The sequence below is a fragment of the Mustela nigripes genome, chromosome 13, assembly GCF_022355385.1.
Source record: "Mustela nigripes isolate SB6536 chromosome 13, MUSNIG.SB6536, whole genome shotgun sequence".
Taxonomy (NCBI): Eukaryota; Metazoa; Chordata; class Mammalia; order Carnivora; family Mustelidae; genus Mustela; species Mustela nigripes.
This window is the reverse complement of record NC_081569.1, coordinates 67030942-67055651: the sequence shown is the minus strand read 5'-3', so window position 1 is coordinate 67055651 and position 24710 is coordinate 67030942. Positions and strand designations below refer to the sequence as shown.

The following is a 24710-nucleotide window of genomic DNA, read 5'->3' as shown; positions in this document are numbered from 1 at the left end:
TTTGTGTCATGCAACTTTACTGAATTCATTTATTAGTCCTAATAATTTTTGGTGGTTCTCTAATTTAACGTTCTCTCTATATAGTATCATGTCATCTGTAAATAGTGATAGTTTTGCCTCTTCCTTTCCAGTTTAGATGCCTTTTATTTCTTTATTATTGTTATTATTTTTGCTTAAGTGCTCTGGCTTGGACATCCAATACTATTTTTTTTTAAGATTTTATTTATTTATCCAACAGACAGAGATCACAAGCAGGCAGAGAGGCAGGCGGAGAGGTGGGGAGGGGAAACAGGCTCCCTGCTGAGCAGGAAGCCCTGTGCAGGCCTCTATCCCATGACCCTGGGATCAAGACCTGAGCTGAAGACAGAGGCTTTAACCCACTGAGCCAACCAGGCACCCCCCAATATTATTTTGAACAAAAGTGGGGAGAGTGGACATCCTTGTCTTATTCCTGATCTTAGAGGAAAGGTTTTCAGCTTTTCACCATTCAGGATGATATTAGCTGTGGATTTGTCATAGATAGCCCTTATTATGTTAAGGTATATTCCTTTTATGCTTAATTTGTTGACAGTTTTTAAAATCATAAATGGATGTTGAATTTTATAAAATGCTTTTCTACATCTATTGAGAAGATCATATGATTTTGTCCTTCATTTTGTTAATGTGGAGTATCACATTGATTGATCTGCAGATGTTGAACCATCTTTACATCCTGGGATAAGTCTCACTTGATCATAATATATGATCCTTCAAATGTATTGTTGAATTTGGTTTGTTAATATTTGTTGAGGATTTTTGCATCTATGTTTATCAAGAATATGGGCCTCTGATTTTCTTTTTTTTTGTGGTGTTCCTGACTTTAAAATTCCGAGTGAGTGTGCTCATACATACATAAACATGTTTGCCCACGTGGGCTTAGAGCTGGACTCTAGATGCTCTTTTCTTCCATGAGGAGGTAACAGCCAATGTAGAGAAAGCAATGGTTGAGAAAGGATTAAGGTATCTGTTGGAGCTTTTTTCTGGAATTGACCCTTGCCACTTTGCCCTATTCCCTTGCTAATTTTGAATTGGGTTTTGAATTCAGAACTGGATTTGTATTCTGGCTCTCTCACTATCAGCTGCATTATTTGGAAGTGGTTATTTAAATTCTTTGAACTTTGGTTTCCTCATTTGTAAAGCGGGTATGAAATAGCTATCTTGAAATGACATTTAAAAAAAATTTATTAGACATCTGATTTATGCAAACATTAGATCTACTGCAGACAGAATTAACAGAGCTCAGGGAGTAGGGGGGGAAAAAAACAATCTACCACCTGCAAATTTCCCAGGGACAAGATTTCTGCATTCTGCACTACAATCTTACCCTAAAGCATTCACAATGCTTGATGTTTATTAACTTGAATTGAACAGGAGATGAGAAAACTTTCTGTACACTCAACTTGGCAAGTAGCATTAGTGGTACAACTTTCAGAAACATTCTTAGGCATAAGAATGCTGCTATGAGAATCTTTCACAATCAGAGAAAAGAATGTCACTAAATATAATCTTACAAATTAGAAGGAAACTATGTACACTTTTGCCAATGGACTGCTTTACATATCAGGGAAAACATCACAGTGAGATATTCTATGAAGTTAAAACACTAATTGTTATACTCAACTTGTAATCAATTCTGAAGTTATTTTGTGGAATTAAGAATCAGAGTTAAAAAAAAGATCTAAGCTAAATGAAATTTAGGGAAGAAATGCAAGGCTAGTATGGAATAGTAGCTGTACTTCTTTGGTTAACTCATTAAAAAAAGTCAGATATTTGAGTCAAATTTTATTAAAAGAAAAAACAGCAGATCACCATTACAATTCAAGAACCAAATCTAAATATGCACTTGACAATAAAGCACATTTGAGTATGGAGTGAAAAAAGTTTTCCGAAAAATTGTCTAATGTATCATCTCCAAATACCAAAATAATCACTTCTACAGGTCTTTGTTGAGTGGAATCATAAAGAACTGAAGATTGAAATGACATTGTTAAGAATAAAGGAGATGATGTATATAAGGTACATAGTACCAGCTCTGGCCATATGAATAGCAGCTGTTCCTTCATTAAAATCCAGGCTCCCTGCCAATGACATTGTGTCTCAATCTCAAGGTAGGGTCTATTGTGAAAGCATTACTAAAACTGGTCAAGATTTTTCTTCTTTATGAAATTTTGAAGAAAGGAAATAAGCAAGCCTACCAAATAAACTGAAAAAATAAATCTGGATTTCGAAGCCATAAAGATGGAGGAGTTAAAGACTAAGTTGGGATGGGACAGAGATAATAAATAAAGATCTTTTCTTATCTGTAACATGAACATTGACCCATCTCTCTGGGAATGTTGGGAAAAGAGAGAAAAGCTGTCACCCCTTTTCACGGAGATATCTTTGACATGCCCTCACATTTTCACAGCAGAGAGGCAAAACTCTTGAAATTAGTTTGCATTCTTTTAATATTGTAAAAGATTATTTATTCAATTAAGTGCACAGTGAAGGGAAAACATAACATTGTTTACAGCTAAATATCAATAGAATAAAAACAGGGTACAACAAACCACACACACACACACACACACACACACACACACACACAAACACCTGAACCAAGTCATTGTTCATAAGCGCTTTCTATATCACTATTTAGACAGAATTAATTTTATGTAGCTGCTACCAAGATGGGTATACCGTTCTATGCTCTACTTTTCCCCCGATAATTTATATAGACCCTTATTTCTATAGTCCTCGCACTTAACATTCCAAGGGGAAATATTTATATTGATGAGTTTTACATCTATATCACAAACTATGGAGTTGGTTTTTTACTCTAAAATAGATATTGATACTATATACATACTCAATGTTATTTCAATACAAATTCTCCTCCCCTTGTCAAATGCTCTGATAAAGGTTATGAGTACTTCTCTTTTTTGCTAACTTAATGAACATGAAGTATCTTGTAGTTGTTTTAATTTTCAATGTTAAAATTGTAATGAATGTGAACATTTTCCTGTTTTTTAAAACTGAACTATTTCTATCTCTTTTGTGTGAATTATCTAATCCGAGGTTTGGCAAACTATGACCCTTAGGCTAAATATAGCCAGCTGCTTGCTTTTAGAAATAGAGTTTTATTGGAACACAGCCAGCCTGTTTGTTTACATATTGTCTACCGGTACTTTTTTTTTTTTTTTTTTTAATTTTTTATTTTTTATAAACATATATTTTTATCCCCAGGGGTACAGGTCTGTGAATCACCAGGTTTACACACTTCACAGCACTCACCAAATCACATACCCTCCCCAATGTCCATAATCCCACCCCCTTCTCCCAAACCCCCTCCCCCCGGCAACCCTCAGTTTGTTTTGTGAGATTAAGAGTCACTTATGGTTTGTCTACCGGTACTTTTGAGTTATAATGGCAGAGTTGAGTAACTGAAACAGAGAAAAGGCTAAAAAATTTATTGTTTGGCCCTTTACAGAAAAAGTTTTCAGATTCTCTTCCCATCTCTCATTCACTCTTGTTCTTCCACACTTAGTGGTCCCACAATATCAAAGTACTTGATATCTATCCCCTCCTATCTTGATGATTTATATTTTCGTGTCTTCACACATGCCCTTCCCTCTGTCTGGAATTTCCAGACTCCACTCTGCCAGGAAGGTTCATCCTTCTGAACTGTCCTTGAGAGGTACTCACAGCATAAAATGCTCCTTTTAATTCCCGTTTACAGCTCTGCTGTAGCAGATGGACGACATTGACTGTGTGAGAATCAAGAAAACAATGCCTGGGAAAGCACTTTGTAAAACTACAAGGGGCTTTATAAAAAGTAACAATGTCCAATGATAACTCTTGTTATACTTGCCTCATCAATGCCCATTTTTGTTTCTATTTTTATTTCAAACCATTTATTTACAAGGAGCTTTTTAGACCAGAGCACCCCAGTTGGCTCTCTAAGAGTGAAGGATCTGATAATACCTTTTCTATAATCCCTTTTTATTAAATATCAACAACATAGTTGCCTGGGCAAGTTATTTTGGCAACACCAGAGGCTAATTCAGATTAATTATTATGTATCTCATCAATTATTGAATAATCATTAGGATGACTTAAGCATCAATCAACCAACTGAAGAGCCTAACTCTCTGAGCAGTCCTTCTGTTTTCATCCAGAGAACAAAGGTTGGAATCCTATGGAAACTTGAAATATAAATATAAAATCCTGAGAAAGTAGGCTAAACCAAAAAGCCAGTCTGTGTGTTGGCTGCATGCAAAAGTCAGACAAGAGAATACCTTGAAGAATTTCATGTATCCGCCCATTCCCAAAGATATCTGAACTAAAACACACATTATGAATTTAAAATAGTGCCTAGAATCTTTGGGAATTCTACTTATCTTTCCAAAGTCTCTACTAGAAGAACACTGAAAACATAGATCTTCACTAATGTATGTATCTATATATCTCTATCTGTCTGATTATACATCTCTCTATATGGATAGAGAGGGAGAGAGATTATCTCTTCTGCATTCCTCTGAGTGTTCTTCCCTCCCTTTAGGAATCAAAAATACCTCAGAGAAAATTTTTTTCATGAAATATAAATATAAATATAAATTTATATAAATAAAATATAAATAGAAATATAAATAAAAATTGTGATACAAGGTTGCATGTGCACTTATGTGTGTGTGTACTAATTCAGTTTACTAATTTAAACACTGACCTCCAGTGATCCAGGAAAGAGTTTAGAGATGTGCTTTGTGAAAAGTTTAATATTTGGGTTGAAAGCCACAAGGTTATGGTTCAGATTACACTGAGCAAAAAAGCTCCAGCCATTGTGAATGCTGAGTTCCAGAGACAAAAGCTCTTAGCTCTAACTCCATTTCTGGAGAGGAGGGCGCCAAATTGTTCACCACTTCCATTAAGGAACAACTTCGTATTTTAGTGGTGCCTTTCTCTCAGGAAGTACAATACAGAGTAAGGGGGGGGGGGAAGCGAAGGAGGAAATTTGTTATTGATTTTCATTTCTTCTGTGAAATTATGTGAAAGCTCAATGGCTTGTAGCAGCATCTCAGTCAATAAGGCTCCATTTGAGACCACCTTGAAGTTCACCAATTCTCTGCTGGTCCTTTTAAACTTCCTCTGGTATCACATTCTTTTGGTGCTGAGATACCAGGAAACTTTTTATTCATAACACCACAGAGAAGATTTTGCTAGAAGTAAAATCAAAGTGTTCCCAAACAACAAAGTTCTTACCCCTCCTTTTTGGTTAAAAATTAACATTGCTAAACACCAAACCTGAAAATCCAAGGAAAAAAGAGATCAAGAAGGTGAATAGTAGGACGCCTTATTGTAAAGTGATTTTTTTTTTTTCAGCATTAGTGTGTTGCCGGGTTTTGTGTGTGTGTGTGTGTGTGTGTGTTGGGGTGGTGCTGTTTGAATGGCAGAGGGACTAAGTGCAATGCTTAATCCCATGGGGATAGGGGAAGGTCAATTTATGTCAGACTCACCATTATGTGTGTGCACATTTTGTTTGTAATACTTGCTGACGTTTATTGAACATTTACTGTATGTTAGTACACTAAGTCTTTATATGGTTTCTGTTCTGTAGGGAAGCAATAAGTCGCCTGTGTGAAGCTGTCTCTGGGGCAAATGGAGCCATTAAAAAGCGAAAGGTAAATATTGGTGTGGTGTTCTTGTTCTCTGTTTCTCTAACTAGGGGAAAAAGAATATCAAAATAGTTGTTAGTTCATTCTACCATAGGAGCTGAAGTGCAGAATGCCCTCTACCAGTTGGCCTATCAGAAATGCACTGAAAGTTGGTCTTGTCTCTCAAATTTTTCTGACTTGTCTGACACTACAATGCCTTGAGCAACAGAATGGAGAGAGAACCTGGGGTTTAAGTAAAAAAATCTGGGTTCCAGTTCTGGGTGTTTACTTACCTTTGAGCCTGGAATCTCCTCTCTCTGAGACCCCATTCTTGTTCCTGTAAAGTGAAGTTGAACCAGATGTTCAGTGTGGTACCTTCCAATTTCAATATTTTATAATGTATCTATTCTACATAGAATTTTTAAACTCCTTGGCCCATTTTCAAATGGAAATGTGGGTGCTGGTAGGGATGAGATAACACTAGTAGAAGGAACTTTTCCTGCTGAAAAATAGCACAAGATTTGATGTTACATAGACTTAGATTTAAATCCTGACTCTACCAGCTACCGTGTGATCTTAGACAAGTCCTTTCATCTTCTGGATCATTGGTTTCCCCATCTGTGAAATGGGAGGAAAGAGCACAAACTTTATAGAGTTGTGTAGAATTAAATGAAATGGTATCTATCATTTCAGTGTCTGGCATATATTAGGCTTTCAACAGCAATGGTAATTAGAATTATTGCTATTTAGTTGTCAACCCGAGAACATTTAGTTGTTTCAGAATGTCCAAAGGGGAGGGCAAAAGGCCTTCATAACTATGTAAATCATGGACTTGTAGATTGTTTAAGAGAGAAGGAATTTTTAGAGATCTTCCAGGCCAAACCTCCCATTTGCCATCTGATAGACTGGTTCAGAGGACATTTGCCTTGAGTCAATCAGATGATGAAGGTGAGAGACAGCAATAGAAGCCAGGTCTTCAGACTTATAGCTTGGCTCTTAATTTCCATACCACCCTGCCTCATTCTTTATTATTCTTCATTATTTTGCATAGGGCTGAACCCAGTGTCACCAAGGGTTACTCAAATGAGTCACATGGCATGGAAAAACACTGATAAGGGGCCTTTGGATCCTATTAGAACTCCTTATTTACTAATTTCTTTGACAAAACCCATGGCCCCAAAGTAGTTTCTGGCTTCCTCCTGCCTCTTGTAACCTCTGCAAATAAGATGCTTTTACTGGGTGATCCCAACAAACGGGCTCACTCATGTAAGACTCTTATTTCAAGAATAGGGAGTTCACACCCCAAAACAAAGTAGAGCAAAACAAATGAGGTTATCATCTTTCCAGAAAGTACACAGGGACAGAAAAAAAAATATTGAGTTAATTTCCTTTGATAGCCAGCATTTATTGCATACTTAATACATGCCAGGGACCTTTGGTGCACTATATATCTTAATACTCTTTTTCCTCCCAATTGAAAAAATCGTGGTGAAATATGCATAACAAAATGTTAACCATTGTTAAGCGTACCGCTCAGTGATATTATGTACATTCACATCATTGTGCCACCATTTCCCCTGACCAGTAAAATTGAAACTCTATACACATTTAAACAACGACTTCCCATTCCACCATTTCTCTAGGTGGAATTCTACTTTCTACTTTCTACCATTCTACTTTCTGTCTCTATGAATTTGACTAGTCTAAGTACCTCATCCAAGTGGAATCATACAGTATTTATATTTTTGTGACTGGATTATTTCACTCCACATAATGTTCCCAACATGCATCCATGCTGTGGCATGTGTCTGAATTCCCTCCCATGCTCGTTTTGGCAGCACGTCTACTAAATTGGAATGATACAGAGAAGATTAGTATGGCCCCTGGGCAAGGATAACATGCAATTTGTGAAGTGTTCCATATTTTTTAAACTGGGTGGTGGGCATTAAAGAGGGCACTTGAACTAATGAGCACTGAGTGTGGTACAGAACTGATGAATCACTAAATTCCATCCCTGAAACTCATAATACAGTATATGTTAATTAAATCGAATTTAAATTAAAAAAAGACTTTCTTCCCTTTTTAAGGCTGAATACTTTTCCATTGTATGTAAGTACCACATTTTGCTTATCCATTCATCTGTTGATGGATACTTGGGTAGTTTCTATGTTTTAGCTTTTGTGAATAACACTGCTGTGAATGTGGGTATACAACTATCTATTCAAGTCCCTGCTTTCAGTTCTTGGGGGAGATAACAAGTGGTAGAATTGCTGGATCATATGGTAATACTATTTTTTTATTTTTTTGAGGAACTGGGAATGGCTATTCTATTTTCCATAGCTGTTGTATTATTGTACATGTCTACCAATAGTATACAGGATTTCTATTTCTCCATGTCCTTTCCAACACTGGTTATTTTCTAGTATTGTGGTTGTTTCTGCATTTGTTTTCCAGTAGTTGTTTTTCTATCTAGATTTTCTATTTCTTCATGATGAAGTCTTCGTAGGTTTAATGTTTCTAGGAATTTGTCTATTTTATCCAGGCACTCCAGTTTGTTAATGTGCAATTGTTCATAGCACTCTCTTATAATCCTTTTTGTCTCTGTTGAATTGGTAGTTACATTCCGCTTCCTCCCCCCACCCAGACTTTTGTTCCTGATTTTAGTGCTTTGAATCTCCTTTCTTTTTTTCTGAGTCCATCTAGCTAAAGCTTGGTCAGTTTTGTTGATCTTTTTGAAGGACTAACTTTTGGTTTCATTGATTTTCTCTATGTTCTTCTTGTCCTGTGTCATTGATCTCTGCTCTAATCTTTATTATTTCATTCCTTCTACTAGCTTTGAGTTTAATTTGTTCTTCTTTTTTTGAATTCCTTAAGTTGTAAATCTAGGTTCTTGATTTGAGAGCTTTCTTCTTTTTTAATGTATGTGTTTGTGGTTATAAATTCCTCTCTTAGCTCCTCTTTCACTGTGTCCCATATGTTTGGTATGTGTGTTTTTCATACTTTTTTTTTTTTTTTTTAAAGGTTTTTATTTATTTGACAGATCACAAGTAGGCAGAGAGGCAGGCAGAGAGAGAGAGAGAGAGAGGAGGAGGCAGGCTCCCTGCGGAGCAGAGAACCCGATGCGGGGCTTGATCCCAGGACCCTGGGATCATGACCTGAGCTGAAGGCAGAGGCTTTAACCACTGAGCCACCCAGGCGCCCCTTCATACTTTTTTTTTAATGATCACAAAAAACCTAGACAGCAACTCTTTCTTTTTTTAGACTGGTGTTGAAAGGGACTGGAGAGTTCAGCTAGCCCGAACTCTAGAGGAATTCCTTTCATTTAAATCAGACCTCTACTCCCAACACTTGGGGAGAAGGAAACGTACCAGAAAAGTTCTGAGGGCTCAGATTTCACTACTTCCTAAAAAATTGGGTGCATTCTATTTTAAAAAACTTTATTTTTTTAGGGGCACCTGGGTTGCTCAGTGGGTTAAGCTGGTGCCTTTGGTTCAGGTCATGATCCCATGGTCCTGGGATCAAGTCCCGCATTGGGCTCTCTGCTAGGCAGGGAGCCTGCTTCCCTCCCCACCGCCTGCCTCTCTGCCTACTTGTGATCTCTGTCTGTCAAATAAACAAATAAAATCTTTAATAAATAAATAAATAAATAAAACTTTTTTTTTAAAAAAGAAGGATTCCATTTCATCTGTTTTGTGTAAAGTAAAATAGAGAGGAAGAGCATGTGTTTTGATCCATTTTTAATACTTAAAAGATTAATATTCTGTAACAAAATCCTTAACTTGAAGTGTTGTTTTGCTTTTTTTCAAAGCCTCCGGTTAAGTTCCTATCAACAGTTCTTGGCAAAAGTAATCTTCAGTTTTCGGGAATGAACATTAAATTGACCATCTCAACATGCAGTCTCACATTGATGAATATTGACAACCAACAGGTAAGTTCATGATGGTCATTTCAAGTTTAACATACCATGTATTTTTCTAGAAGAGTCAGCCTAATCAAGAAAATAAAGTTTCAGACAGAGTGTGCCTTGAATTTAATAAGACACAAGGGGAAAAAATCTGCCAAGGATTTATGCACAACAGTAATTAGAACAACAATATTATTAACCCATCACTGGCCATTAACTGCTTGCATACTTGCCTCTACCTAATTGACTTTGTAATAGGGACTAAGGTACAAATAACATCGTACAGAGCATTTGGTAGATCATATTCTTGAGTCACTTGTTTATTATTTTCCACCAGTGCTCCCCAAAGGGAAAGCAATTCCATTTTCAGAATTAACAGACTGTGTGTTGGTTGGGTGGTGCAAATGAGGGACAGAGGGGAAGGGTGATGTTAGGGTTAATATTCTAGCAAACTGAAATTTAAGCGTAAAACATTTTCTTCCAGCTTTAAGGGAGAAATGCTTTGTAAAATGTTATTACATAAACACTTTCTTTTCTTCTTTGATGATTTATGATACCATGGTATGCCTGAGTTCTCACTGTGAACCTTATTTCTCAAAAAACAGCAAGCCTGAAGTAAATATAGATGATATACAGGCACTGGACTAAATGTGTACCTTCAACTAGGGCACTGTTTGACTTGCTTCCTGTTTTCTAAGCTAAATTCCTTATATCGGGTTATTTATGTGTGTTAGAGTCAAATTCTTCTTGGTCTAGTGTGTTATGATTTGAGGTTCTTATCACTTAAGGTTTTACTCTATGGAGTCCCATTGATCAGGGACTCATGGAAGGTTGAATGTGTAGTTGACTGTGATAAAACACCCTTGGGCTTGGAGGTCACATATAGGTTGAAATCCTGGCTCAGCCACTAACAAGCAAGTTGCTCTACCACTCAATTTTCCTCATTAGTGAAATGAGATTATAGTACCTATTCGCAGAGTTTCTGAAAGGTTGGATATAGCAATAGTGGGTCTCATTGGGTTATTTAGAGGATTAAATAAATCATCAATGTAAATCACTTAGCACAGCGCAGTACCTATTATTATTATTTACTTAAACATTTTTCCTATTTCCTTGAGACATTTTCATAAACTTGGTACTTGACAGGGAAAGCAAAATTTAAGAACATAAAATTATAAAATTTTCAGTAACATATAAATACAGTTATATACATTTTTGACTCCAATGTTTTTGCCAAAAAATTCACTTGCAGTTTTGAGGGCTGCTTTATTTTCTAAGTTCAAAAGGAGAGTAAAATATATTGCTTCCACAGTAGTATAAAACTCCATAGAGGAAAATGCTTAATATGAAATAGTTCAAAATAAATTCCTATCTATCTGGGCCCAGATTGATTATCCAAGGGAGGTGATATCACTAATGTATAATGACAGCAGAACATTTAAGGCTGTGCTTGGAAGATGCAACAAATCTAGGTGGAAGGAAAACAGTCATTCAATCTTTCAGATGCTTTGTGCATAATGTAATGTAAAATTCATTTTTAGTTTTCACCCATGTGTATGGTACCAGGGGGTGCTTATTGCCTTGAGCTGTGAGATCTCATTGAGTAGAGAAGCACTTGAATTATCTCAGAGTTTTATAGAGGAGGAAGAGCAGGCAAATCTACAGCCGTTATGGTGATGGCCTTATGTGCAGAATATAATGAGCATTTAAAAAAATGTTTTTTTCTCTGGGGTGACTGAAGGAGTGGGGAATTTAGGAAGAGTAGGATTGTGTGTGGTAGGAGGCACAGTTTATTCTCATTTCTTTCTCTTCTCTTCTTTCATTTCTCTTTTCCTTCTATTACAGTTTTTCTGGGCTACTGCAATTAGAGGGGTATTGTCAAGTGCCCTTCATCTTTCTGGAGGAATAGAAGTAGGGACAGCGGGCATGGGTGGCTTCCACTACCCATAGTTATAGCAATGAGTACCTCTGGAAGTGAGATTCTTTTCCACACTGGTGGCATGGAGTGGGAATGTGTTCAGCCCACTGCTGGAGAGAGGACCAAAGTTAGGATCTCATTGACCTCATACCCAGGTGCTGATTTTTAAAAATAATTTTGAACCATTCTGCAGGCCTATGGAAAATGGCTTGGTGGTGGTCAGGGGGAGGGGAAGCATAAAAAAGATGTGTGATTGTGGAGGCTTCACTCAAGCAGCTTTGTAAATCCCATCAAAAGAGCAAGTAAAGGGGTGCCTCGGTGGCTCAGTGGGTTAAAGCCTCTGCCTTCAGCTCAGGTCATGATCCCAGGGTCCTGGGATTGAGCCCTGCATCGGGCTCTCTGCTCGATGGGGAGCCTGCCTCCTCCCCCCACCTGCCTCTCTGCCTACTTGTGATTTCTGTCAAATAAATAAATAAAATCTAAAAAAAAAAAAAAGGCAAGTAAAATGTTCAAGGAATGAAGGCAGCAGAGAAGCGACCTTATAGATGTACATGAGAAATGATTTACTAATTGAATTCTCCTTAAAGAAAGCTACCTTTTGACGTTCTAAGATAAATACCAAGAAATATTAATGCCTCCCCTGTCCCAACTTCTAAGCCATACTTTGGACTGAAAACAAACAAGTGTACAGATACATTCATAGATGACAGTATTTATGGGTCAGATGGTTCACATTCATCTTCAGCCGCTGAGAACATCTTCAGGAATATAAGCATTCACTCCCAGAAAATGTCTCAAGGAACCTCAGAGGCAGAAAATAAAATATTAAACACGTAATGCTTGCAATTTTTAAAACTTACCATATTTTAGGATGGAAAATATATTTTGCAGAAGCAAGTTTTAGAGATTTTTGTATATTCCTTGTTTAAAAATTCAAGCAAGACTTGCCTGACGTATTTTAAAATGTTACGGGGCTTAAGCTAAAAAACGTCAGGCTCGGTAGCTTCCGCTCCCACTATTCTTTACTCTTATCTATGATCCTACCATCAATTCTAACAGCTAGCGAAATGCTACTGAGAAGGGTAACAGAGATCGAGAAGGTAAACCAGGCAAAAAATGGAGACATTATTTAGTCTCCATGAAGAGAGGCCAGGCAGGTAGTGCTTATTGTCCAGCTACAAGAAAAACAATGGCCCAAGCATAATGATATATGGTGACTTCCACTTGGTCTCCATGTTGTGGAGACAACACTGGGAAACATGGTAGTACAATACCGTCCCCATGTAAAGGGAAATTGGATACTTTTCCCATATAACTATGGGTCAAGGGTTACCTGATCAATTTTTGTGGGGGTAGAAAATGGAAATCTGGCAGTTTTGCAGCTCTCTCTGGATTATGCGATGTTGGTCTTTAATTAAGAACTAAAATTTTAAGCATGAGGCAAACAAAATAGATCTATGTTCTTAGGGCAGCCAATGTAGGACAATCTGATCTAAGCAAAAAGTTATTCTATGTATAGATCCAGAAAACTATCCACCACCCCAATCACCCTACATACTCATAAGCTTTTCAATGTTCGCTCTCCGCAACATACTCATAAGCTTTTCAATGTTCGCTCTCCGCATTCCACATCCCCACCCTCTCCCGTTTACAAAATAAGGAGCGGAATCTCTCCAGAACTCCTTTCTTTAGTTCCCATCAGCCCAGATTTGAACCAGGTTAGGCTGGTTTCAATTAAGTGTTAACTTTAACCTTTAAAACAAGTGATTTTACACTTTCAAAGGGGTGTTAAAATGCTACCATTTTCTATCTTCAGTAAATACAAACAAGTATCAATTTCCGTGATCTCTCAGATTCTGGTCTATTTTTCCAAGACCAGCAATCCAACCATCAAGAGGGGTCCGTTATGTTGTCCGGGTCTTTCTCCCCAAAATGAGTTTTCCAACCCACCAGGGAGTGATTTTCTTTTCCTCGCCTCTTGCTCCCTACTCAGTCCCAGAGAGGAACCTAATCATACTTCCTTATTGTTTTGTTTTTTTTTTTTTCTTTTCTGACCTCTTTATCTGGAGGTACATGCAACTGGTCAGTTACCTGTGTCCTGGCATCCTATGCCCCACCCCCAAATTCAGTTAGTTCACATCATACAAGCAATTATCTATCCAGACTCATCGAGTTGCAGCTATAAGCTGCTTGAAAATGCAGTGAAAGTGAGGCATGGGATTGGCAGGATTCAGATGGTTAAGTACTAACATCTCACCTTCTATTATTTCCCAATCTATCTACCAAGCTGGTATTTAAATAATTATGAACATTCTTATCAGTCCTCCACTTTACAGACAAGAAACCCCTTACTTAAACTAAAAGATGACTGTAATATAAATAAGGCTGAGTTGTAGTGTTTTATGTGTCCTTTACTGCCATCAAGAGCAGATGGTACCTTTTTGTTGATTATCAGACCTACTTATATACTGTTTTACTGGGCACAGCTTTCTGACATAATTATTCGTCTACAATTTCAGAGCCTTAATAACCACAGCAACATGCCACTAATAGAACAGGTTTTCTCAGGCTTGCAAATTCTTTTATAGGAATTTGCCAAGTTTAATATCCACAAGTTATTTTATAAATCAGGTATTTGAAGCTGGAACACTTTCCCTTATAAACAGTGGTTAAATTTAAATCATAAAGTGACATCAGTAATAAAACAGAATAGCACAATACAATAAAAAGTAATGTTTAAAGTATGTGAACAATACTATTGGCCAAACAAAGTACACAGAACAAGAAATTTTATTATCTTGAATGCTGGTGCATAACCAGTAACAAGCTTAATTAGAGGAGGAGACAGAGGGAAACTTCAGAAACTGAGGTGGATTTCTGGGCAGGTTTAAAACTTTTAGAGATTGAGGGCATAATTGCTCAGTCTTCTTTTTTTTTTTTTTTTAGATGTAGGTCTTTCCTTTTACTTGACATTTTCACTTTAACAGTTCTTATGTTATGAAGTTCAACCCAAGTCTTTCACCTGTAAAATTAAATGAAAAAACAGAGAGCAAGTAAAACAATTTCTCTATTACGTAGGAGTATTAGAAACCGTTTTTCTTTCACATACATTTTCATGCCTAAATTTGTGTTTATTATGGATGTTTTAATTTTTGAGTTTTAAAAATGGTAAGACAATGAATTTCCTTGAATTATAGATCACAGTAGCCTTATAAACTATCAAGATACATGTACAGACAAAATTTCAGATGCTCTTGAAAACACATTTTGAGATACAGCATATGTGATACATATTTCTTTTTGGGTTTGCTTATCTTTTGGGGATACTGAAGAATACCCAATTTATTTTACACTAAAAATTCAGCCTCTGATCACTAGCTTGTACAGACCACAAAGTAGAATCTTCAGAGTTCTCTCAAGAGGCTCTCAGTAGGCTTTCAGTCCAAATGATTCAGAAATCTTGAGTCCTAAATTGCACGTATTAGTTACTTTTTCTTATGTAATTAATATCACTGGAGTCTTGTACTTGTTTGTCTTGGTCTTATTCTTGCAAATAAGAAACTCTTGTCTTTAACTTATTTTTGCAAAACCAATCATTAACAGTGAAATGTGAAAGGTATTTTCCCCGATGCAAGGAAAATAATCTGGATCAATGACAAAGTCCAAGCCACAAGTGTTTCAGGAGCATTCTTGAAAACAGATTTCGGCAGTCCTAAGACGTTTCTTCTCCTTCTTTAACAATTCCTTTTCATAACTGTGCAGTCACTGCCCTATTATATTCTGCAAAACCACCACCACACGCAAAAAAAAAAATTTTTTTTTGAGGATCAAGTTTTTCATTGGCACCGTACGATCTGGAATGAACCCAAAAGGCAGTGGAATGTTGGGTCTCTCCTCAAGTAGTTTCCTCCTCTTTTAACAGCATTTAATTACTCTCTATCAATAATCTCATCACAGCCGAGTTCTTCGGTCAGGCGATTGACAACCATAAGGGAAAAAAGCTCTTCGATAAAAGCCAACTGATCAAACGGGGTCTTCTCATAATGCATTTGAAACCCGCCATCCAGGGCTGCTTCCCTTGCTCTGGATGTTCTCAGAAACATCTTGTTGGCTTCTTCCAGGGCTGCGGATACTCTGTAGCCTGCGCCGCTCAGCTGCTCCTCTTCGGGATAATCATAGTCGTCCTCCCAGTCATCAAATTCCTCGCCCTCGTCCTCGCTCTCGAAGTCAGGGCCCGCGAGCTGGCCTGGCTGCTCCCCAGGGCTGGGCCGCTGAGCCAGGCCTCGTCCCCCCTGGGGTTCCGCCATTGGCTGGGCCGCCTCCTCCTCCATGGGGCCTTCCTCCTCGAGCTGTGGCGGGGCCCCGATGCGGGAGGGGTTCGGGGACGGCTCCCGGTTCCCGCTGCCTACCTCCATCTGCGGAAGGTCACCCTCGCCGGGCATCACGTCCATCTGCAGGTCGTTGCTCTCTTCATACAGCTCGGACAGCTCGTTCATTTCCGACATTGTCCAAGCAGCTCAAGCTCTGGCAAGGCGGTTTTGCAAAACCGGAGCTACGCGTCCGAGCGGTGCTGCGCGTGCGCCAACGCCGCGCGCTTGCGTGACCCCGTGCGTTTGCGCGACCCCCAGACTACGCCTCCCGCTTGGCTGGCCCCTCGGGCGGGAGGTGCGGGGAGGCGTGGTCCCGCTTTCGGTGGGTTCAAATTCCGTAGCTAGACCCTCCGCGTTGAAGAGTTCCTTAATCTGCGCTTAGCTTAACCGTTCCGCTGCTAAGGATGCTGTGAACTTGAAAATACTGCACGTGGCCTCTGTGACAACTTTTAGGCCTCCTCCCCCTGCTCCTTCCCCTTCTGCTCTCCCCTCCTGCTCCTCTTCCTCCCACGCCGGCAATCGCCTCTGCTCCAAGGCTTTAACCACCTTTCATCTATGCACTTTTTTAAAAAAAATTATTTATTTTCAGAAAAACAGTATTCATTATTTTTTCACCACACCCAGTGCTCCATGCAATCCGTGCCTTCTATAATACCCACCACCTGGTACCCCAACCTCCCCCCCCCTTCAAACCCCTCAATTGTTTTTCAGAGTCCATAGTCTCTCATGGTTCACCTCCCCTTCCAATTTCTCCCAACTCCTTTCTCCTCTCTATCTCCCCATGTCCTCCATGCTATTTGTTATGCTCCACAAATAAGTGAGACCATATGATAATTGACTCTCTCTGCTTGATTTATTTCACTCAGCATAATCTCTTCCAGTCCCGTCCATGTTGCTACAAAAGTTGGGTATTCGTCCTTTCTGATGGAGGCATAATACTCCATAGTGGATACAGACCACATCTTCCTTATCCATTCGTCCGTTGAAGGGCATCTATGCACTTCTAAAATCCACACCTCCAAATCACAGTGTTCCCAGCCACACAACAACATACTGAGAACTCATGCATTCAGCGCTTCTGTTTGCCCCATCTTCAAAAAAGTTAAATTCACAAACATACTATCTATCTTAAAAAGATAGATGCTGAAGAAGTACTTGGTTCCATTTATTTTCTCAGACGGTAACCTCCCACTATGATCAGTTTGGTGTGTATTTTTTAAATCTTTTTCCTTTGCCTTTATATGGCTCTTTACCTCCTCGTGGAGGAATCTTATTTTATGTGGGGGTTTTGTTTTTGTTTTTGCATGCCTTACATAACTGTCTTCAAACGACAAAACAAAAAGCCTCTCAGCAATGTTTTGAAGATTTAGTTTTCTTAGTATACATAGATGAGTCTTTTTTTTTTTTTCATAGCATGTCGTCTGTATAACTATAGTTGACCTAACTATGCGCAAAAAATTCCGATTTTTCGATATTATGAACTATGGGTAAATCACTTCCTCTAGATGTGATTTTTCGGTATTATGAACTATGGGTACATAACTTTTCTTTAGAATAAATAACCTAGAAGTGGAAAGGCATAATTGTAGGGTATGCATCCTTTAGTTTAAATACATAGTGTCAAACTGTTCTCTAAGATTGCTGTACAAATTTAAGATCCCCTCAACAGTGTTTGAGAATATCCTTGCCGCACATGGTTTTGTTGAGCAATTTTATCAATTTAACGATATCTTGTTTTATTTTCCATAGTCTTGATTTCTTGGAGATTGAGTATTTTCCCAATATGTTTATTGAACATTTGTATTACTTAGGGAAATTAGCTGGTCTTATTTTTGGTTTATTTCTTTTTATTATTGGTTTGTAGGAATTTCTTATAAACTATATGAGTACTTTGTTTTACATGTTGCAAATATATGGTCCTGCCTGTTATTATTTGTCCCATTTCAGGGATTCTTTTTTCTTTTTTTTTGTACCACAGTCTTAAAATGAGTTTTCCTATAACCAAATTGAAGGTTTTTTTTTTTTTTCTATATGTCTTTTTCTTTCTATTAATGTAGATTTTCCTACTTCACAGATCACAAGCATAGTTTTTTATTTGTCTTCTAATATTTGAATAGATCTTTTTATGGATAAAACATTTATATAAATACTATGAGAACAGGCTTCATTTATATATTTTTTACATATATTCAGCTAATTCAGCCAACCCTACTAATTTAATCACTGTCCTTTTGTTGGCTGTTTGGTGCCACAGTTGTCATAGACTAAAAGACAATGAATGTGTGAGTTTGTTTTTAGACTCTGTATTCAAATGAATTTCTACAGTTTTATAGTATATATTGCTGATAAAGAAAATCTTCTCTCTTTGTTCTTTAAAAAATTGCCTTCGTTTTTTGCACATTTGTTCTTCCATGTGAATTTTAGAAGTAGCTTGAAATGTTATCCGAATGACAAAGGTGGAATTTTTTTAGTGTTGCGTGGAATTTACAGATTAATTTGGGGGAGAATTGACATCTTTATACGATATTGTCTTCTCCTCCATAGAGGTGATATGTATCTTTCTCTTTGTTTGTGTCTTACTTATACCCTTCAATAAAGTTTTCTAAAAAGCCTTACATGATTCATACTAGCTTTATACTTAGGTACTCTTGTAAAATAGACCCTTCACTGCAATACAATGTCTGATTAGCTATTACTGGTATGTAGGAATGACAGTTGATCTTTGTATATTGATTTGTTTTTAGGAATCACTTTTAACTGAAATACAAATATAGAAAAGTGCCCACGTTATAACTGTGCAGCTGGTTATTACAAAATGGACATGTTTTGCGCGACCACGACCCCGCTCGAGAAACACCACTTGCAGTATCCCAGAAACCATTGGCTTTTTCTTCCTTTGCTCCACTATCGCCACCATCCTGATTTCAAACAGAATAAAATACTTTTGCCTGTTTTTGAACTTTAAAGAAACTAAACCATGCAGTGTATATTCTTTGTGTCTGGCTTCTTTGGCCCAAGAAATATGTTCTTTGCTACATAGTAGTCCATTGTTTGAATATCACAGTGATCATCATTGGGATTGTTTCCTGTTTGGGAATATTACAAACAGGGCAGTAATTATCTTTCTTGAGAAGATCTTTGGTGCATATATTTACGCCATCCATTGGAATACAGCTAAGAGTAGAATTCCTTGGCCATCTTATGTAAGCGGAATTGTATATAGGTTAGGTTAAACAATTCTGAAGATGATATTAGCTAACTCATGCACAGCGGGTATTTCCATGAACCTTCAAAACAGTATGAGAAATACTTCTCTGTAAATTGGTCATTACACTGTGATTTCCAAACAAGCCTAAACTCTCAAGTGAAAGAGATCATCTTCTTTGCTAACTAATGCAGGTCACTTGGATAGTCTACTTCATATTGAAAACCTTAACTTTGGAGCCTTTTGGTGGTGAAGGACTGAACTCAATTCAAACTAACTTATGTAAAAATAAATAAATAAAATAGAAAAATGCATAAAAAGATAAAGGGGGAAATGTGTTGGTTGAAATGATGGACTAAATATTACCCCCGGATTTTTTTTTTTTTTTTAAACTCTCAGCTCTGATATTCTCCAGAGGAAAAGCTTCATTTTTCCATCAGGCTTTTCCCAGATGTCAGCAAAAGATGGCTCCCAGAAGCTTTGGACTTAAACTAAGGCCCTTAATGGCAGAGGTGCATTCCTTCCTATTATCAATTTCACTTCCTCCCCCTTGATATTGATTGGCTTTGCTTTATCCAGAGGGTAAAGCCCCTGATGAACTAGGCTTGGATCATGTGTCCAGCCATAGGAAGAGGGGCAGAGAGATCGGCATGTAAAACCTGCTTGAAGCTCATGATATTGTTACAGAATGGGGATGGAGTAGTTTCAAAGATGCTGACCAGGCAAAAACAAAACATACAGCTGTATGCCCATCACTGTTAGATTGTATGTAACCAGTCATAATTAATTTGTAGCATCATATATGTTTGATCTGTTTATGTCTTACAGATTATTGCAAATCATCATATGCAGTCTATTTCATTTGCCTCTGGAGGGGATCCTGTAAGTATCGACTCACGAAAGATCTTTTTGTAAGAGTTAAAAGAACTTCCATGTCGAGCATGTTGGCCACTGTCTGTCTTTTCCAGTGTTTTATTACAATTTGTGAATAGCTGTGTACCATCAAAGATTTGGCTTTGATGAAATATTTTCTGTTACTGAATTTTAAAATATTTGGATTAGTAGGGGAGCTAATAATATTTCATTGTGTTGTGAGTCATGGAGTTATCATCTGAAACTCTTCTGGTAGGTGACATTTTAAATGTTAAGTCATGAAAAACAAATATGTTATGCATGTGTTGTCAGTCCTCCCTCAGCATCATTCTTAACACAGAGTTCCAGGCAGAGCCTTTTAAGCAATGGATTTGGCGTATGAGGGGAAGCCTTGTTGCCATTCCGGCTGTCAACCAAGGCCACCAAGTCTAACATAAAATGAGCAACCAGGTTTGCAGAAGCTCATGGAGGGAATGCTTAGCTAACAGGAGAAAACTGCAGTTCCTTCCTCCCTAGAGGCCACATTTCCCATGAATTGCGGAGACTGAGCAAGTGCTTGCTCTCTAAACCTACTTTATCGAGTAGAAGGTCATTCCCTGACTCCCTACTCCATCACTTCTGAAGCAGAGTGAAAGGAGAGAGTTGTTGAAGTTAGGAAGCTTGTGACTGACCAAGAAACAGATCTGTTTGAACTGGGGGTAGAGGGAGGATTTTGCTGCTCCATGATATTGGGACATTTTTCGTCTCCCTGCAAACATAGAGAAGCTAGAAGTGGACTGAGTTTGATATTCATAAGGATTGAACATGAGTAAGGTCAAGAATTTAAGGGGAGCAGATATAGACCCTGTTCTTCCTGACAATGTATTACCTTCTTGTCTGCTGAGAATTTATTATTAAAGATTGTATCCTTTAGAAATAAGGGAGTAAAATCCAGTATAATAGTGTTTTTTTTTTTCTATCCCCCACATTAAGTTTCTCATTTCCAACTGAGGAATCAAAGAGAGGGTCATAAATTATAGGACATATAACTCAGAAATCTAAAAGAGGTATGGAACATTAGTAAAAACTAAATCTGGCGGCTGATGTCACTGCCAGGTGTTGATCTCTATGTTAAATATTTAAAAGGAAAAACTATTGTCTATTCTAAAATGAAATGAAGTTCTGAAGTTACTCTGTTGTAATCATTGCTTCCCTTACTGGCATCTAAAGTAAGTGACTTTCTTCCCTTGGTTGTTGGTGTAACTTTTTTGTGCGTGAAATATATAGTTAAATGCCATTTAAATTGCCCTATTCTTTAAAATTTTCAGTAATTACTTGTCTTCACATTGGCTACCAGTGACTCAAAATATTCAAGTGTGTCAAACCTAAACATCCTGTCTTCAGCACTTATTTGAAGCATATGGAAGAAAAAATCCCATTTATGGGACTTCAAGTCACTGGTTGTTTTTTTTTTTTTTCTTTTATTAAGGGATACTTAATTTTCCCGTTAAGCTTCTCTATTTTCTCAGCTTTCAATTTGGGGTATAGTTATTTTCAAATGAATATATCAGTTCCCTGGGCCTACCATTTAATTAATATGTAAACCAATTTTTAGGAGTTCTGCCTCTTCCCCAAGAGATTCCACAGATGGCTAAGTGTGGATTCATTAGCAAACAGGGGGCATGCGAAGTGTCTAGCACATAGCAGTGGCAGTGTGGGTCCAGTACTGAACCTGAGCTTCCATCCAGCCAGCCTTGTAATCTGGCCTTGACAGTGACAGCAAAGGGATGTGTTTGGTAGCAGAGAGGGTTGACTGAATCCAGCCTGAAAAGGTCAGCATTGTCTCTTCTCTTCCTAACCCATTATAGCTCAGTCATCCATAAAAGAACTCAAATACTATCCCTTAAGTGATGTAATGAGTTCTATGAGTGAAGTTTTAAAAATAATTATAGGTGTTTGCCCTAAATTTTCCTTTCATGTTACAAGGGTTGCTGTCATTTTATCATCAATATGCAAATCATCATTTACCCTTGGCATGCCTACATGAAGTCTGTCACAGTTCTCCAGAACCCTAATTCTTTTTAGATGGTCTTCACGTGCCATGAGTTCTTTAACTTACAGCCCACCAAAGCTTTGCTCTTACCAAAAACAAATGGGAAAAAATTTGTAGCCCTGTGGGGAAGTTTGTACCTACAGCTTGGTGGGGGGACCCCTGTGCTTTGTGCAACTGGGACAGAAGCCTACTATTTGAATTTAAAACAGAAAACAGGAGCCACTGCAAGAATTGGTATTCAGGGTCCCCCAGGTAAAATGCCAGGCTTTGGAGTCAGTGAGACTTGGCTTATTTAACCTTTCCTAGCTCCGGAGCCCTCATCTCTAAATTGAGGAGTGACCACCCTTGCCTCACAGCATGTGAGAATAACGTGATCTCAAGTGTGTAAGCTCCTCGCACTGTGCCTGGCACAGCGTGATGGGAGATAGCTATCAGCACCATTGCTAGTATATGGCCATAGCTTTGTTTGGGACACTCCCTAAGATTGTGTACAACTTCACAGCTAACTGGGTGCAAGATGCTAAAAGTCTCCATGGCTCAATGTGGTGCCTTTCTTTCCAAACAGATTTCCTCCCAAGTTTAAGAAATCTGGCTATTCTTCCTTACCTCTTGACCTTACCCTTACCTTTACTCTCTTCTCGAAGGCATATACTTGTCTTCCTCTCGTCAGTCCTGAAGACAGTTCTTGGTAATGCTTCTGTATCTCTATATACTTTCTCCTTTTCAAAAATGCATTACAAGTATGTCACAAATATATTTTCTTGTATTTTTTCCATTATTTGGGCCTTTTAACATTGTTTAGATTCCCCCAGATGTGTACAGTTGTAGAATTTTAGAACTATAAGACCGCTGGAGACTGTTGGAGGATGAGGTCCCACAACCTCTTTCCCATCATCCAGTGCCCCAGACAGTGTTGCTGGTATCCTGCCACCTCTTCAACTTTATAAATAGCAGCCAAGCCCCTAGCACTTGTGGCTTTGCTTCTAAATTCATATAAAACAAAGCTCATAGATGTGACCTTATTTATTTACAAGATATTTCAAACCTTTTATCTGTTAGCATAAGATAAATTTACTTAGGCATTTGTTATTTTTTAAAATAACTGAAGACCAGTTATGCTGACCCTGAGATCTGCTTCCTGCGTGTTTCACTATGGGTTACTCAGTGATTGCCCTTGAGGGTATTGTACACGGGCTTTTATTTCCTGCCAGTTGATTGCATCTTCCCTCTGGAGAGTCATACTTCTAATCTGCAAATGGCACTGTGTGTATTTTTTTTTCCCTGAGAACTGAGATAACAAAAAGCATCTTTAATTATTAAAATCTTATCACTCATCAGTTTACTGTTTCAATAAAAGTCAGAATTACCAAGTGGTTTTTGTTTGTTTTTACAAAGTCAGCCACACATCTTTCAAAATCAAAGTTTTCAAAAATGATTTTTCCTTTCTAGATACTGATCAAATAAATGCTTTGTATTTTTGCTTTGTTACTTCTTAACTTGCACTGCACACAAGCAAGCTAACAGCCACAAAACCCAGTGTGTCTCTGTTAATTGACTTACTTTCTGACATAGATGGTGTCTCTTGGGTCAACTAGGAGATCATGGCACCACCTCCTAGTTTATGAGTCCTTCATGATGGCATAACCTCTGGTATGTCACCTGTCAACACAGGAGACACTCATGGTCTCTAACCATTTTTACAGAATGTATGTCCTAATATATTTCCTGTCTAGATTCGTTTTTAGTATCAGTGAAAAAGTATCATTCAATCTGCCTCCAAATTTTTAATTTTCAACTTCTCTCTCCAAGGGGCAGAGGATGTGGACTTCACAATGGCTGGACTATACAGTGTGTATTTATGTTCCCTCCTAGGATGCTTTGTTTTTCTCTTTAAGTAGAAACATTTGTATGTAAGTCCTTACTTCAGTATCATGTCCTAAATGTACTCTAATCTTTGAACAGTGCAATCCATTCATATTAAATGCAATCGTTTTCCCTTTTTTATAGGATACTACGGACTATGTTGCCTATGTAGCTAAAGATCCAGTTAATCAACGAGGTATGGAAAGCAACTTCTAGATTTTCTTAAGAGCTGGTAGATAGTACCTTTAAAAAGGAACAAGCAGTTCTTTTCAATATACAGAGTGAGGATCACTAGAGTGGTATAATAGTATGTGAATTTGAGCTAAAGTAAATAGCCCTGCTTCCAGAACAAAGAAGAAATAAAATATATAGCTGGGATTTAAATCCCAGTCATTTGAGGGACCCTTATACAAGAAAGCTTATTATCTATTTGTATAATCAAAAGGGAAGCTGTTTTGGCTATAATAGAAGGGGCTGGCTGCCACATCCCCAGTGAATGAATAACTTACAGAGAAGACCAAGCCAGTGAGGTTATTGGCCTGCATCAGGCTTGGCAAGTGTGCTTGTGTGCATGTGTGTGTGTATTTGTGTATGTGCATACATGTATGTGAGTATATGTGTGTTGAGCCTGTGCATTTGTTGTCCAAAGTGTCCATGTCACTTTGAGTGTCTGGCTTCTTCTCATTTGGGGATCTTAGCTTAAATGTCTCTTCTTCCTAGAGATCCTTGACTGATAGCACCTCATGTCTCCAGTAACATAACCCACCTCGCTGCATCATAATACTTTATTTCTCTTCTTATTAACACTTAGTCCACATTTTTATTATTTTATTTACTCATTTGTGGATGTGTTTCACGTCTGTCCTTCCTACTGAA

General features: G+C 37.9%; 2 protein-coding genes and 1 non-coding gene across 3 annotated transcripts in view; 2 read left to right on the top strand and 1 right to left on the bottom strand.

Annotated features, from left to right (window-relative positions):
- The window catches only part of SHC4 (SHC adaptor protein 4), a 135039-nt gene that overhangs the window by 65445 nt on the left and 44884 nt on the right, over positions 1 to 24710 (top strand). The window contains exons 3-6 of the mRNA XM_059372782.1: positions 5633 to 5696; positions 9478 to 9597; positions 19895 to 19948; positions 23979 to 24030. Of these exons, the coding sequence (XP_059228765.1) occupies positions 5633 to 5696; positions 9478 to 9597; positions 19895 to 19948; positions 23979 to 24030 (290 nt within the window). The remainder of the gene's footprint in view (positions 1 to 5632; positions 5697 to 9477; positions 9598 to 19894; positions 19949 to 23978; positions 24031 to 24710) is intronic.
- LOC132000415 (U6 spliceosomal RNA) lies at positions 7493 to 7596 on the top strand. The gene has a single exon (XR_009399290.1). It is a non-coding gene; the product is annotated as a U6 spliceosomal RNA (small nuclear RNA).
- EID1 (EP300 interacting inhibitor of differentiation 1) lies at positions 14264 to 16093 on the bottom strand. The gene has a single exon (XM_059372781.1). The coding sequence runs from the start codon at positions 15994 to 15996 to the stop codon at positions 15421 to 15423; it is 576 nt and encodes a 191-aa protein (XP_059228764.1). The 5' UTR covers positions 15997 to 16093; the 3' UTR covers positions 14264 to 15420.

Coding starts and splice junctions, on each gene's coding strand:
- EID1 (XM_059372781.1), bottom strand. CDS start 15,996: ATGTCGGAAATGAACGAGCTGTCCGAGCTGTATGAAGAGAGCAACGAC.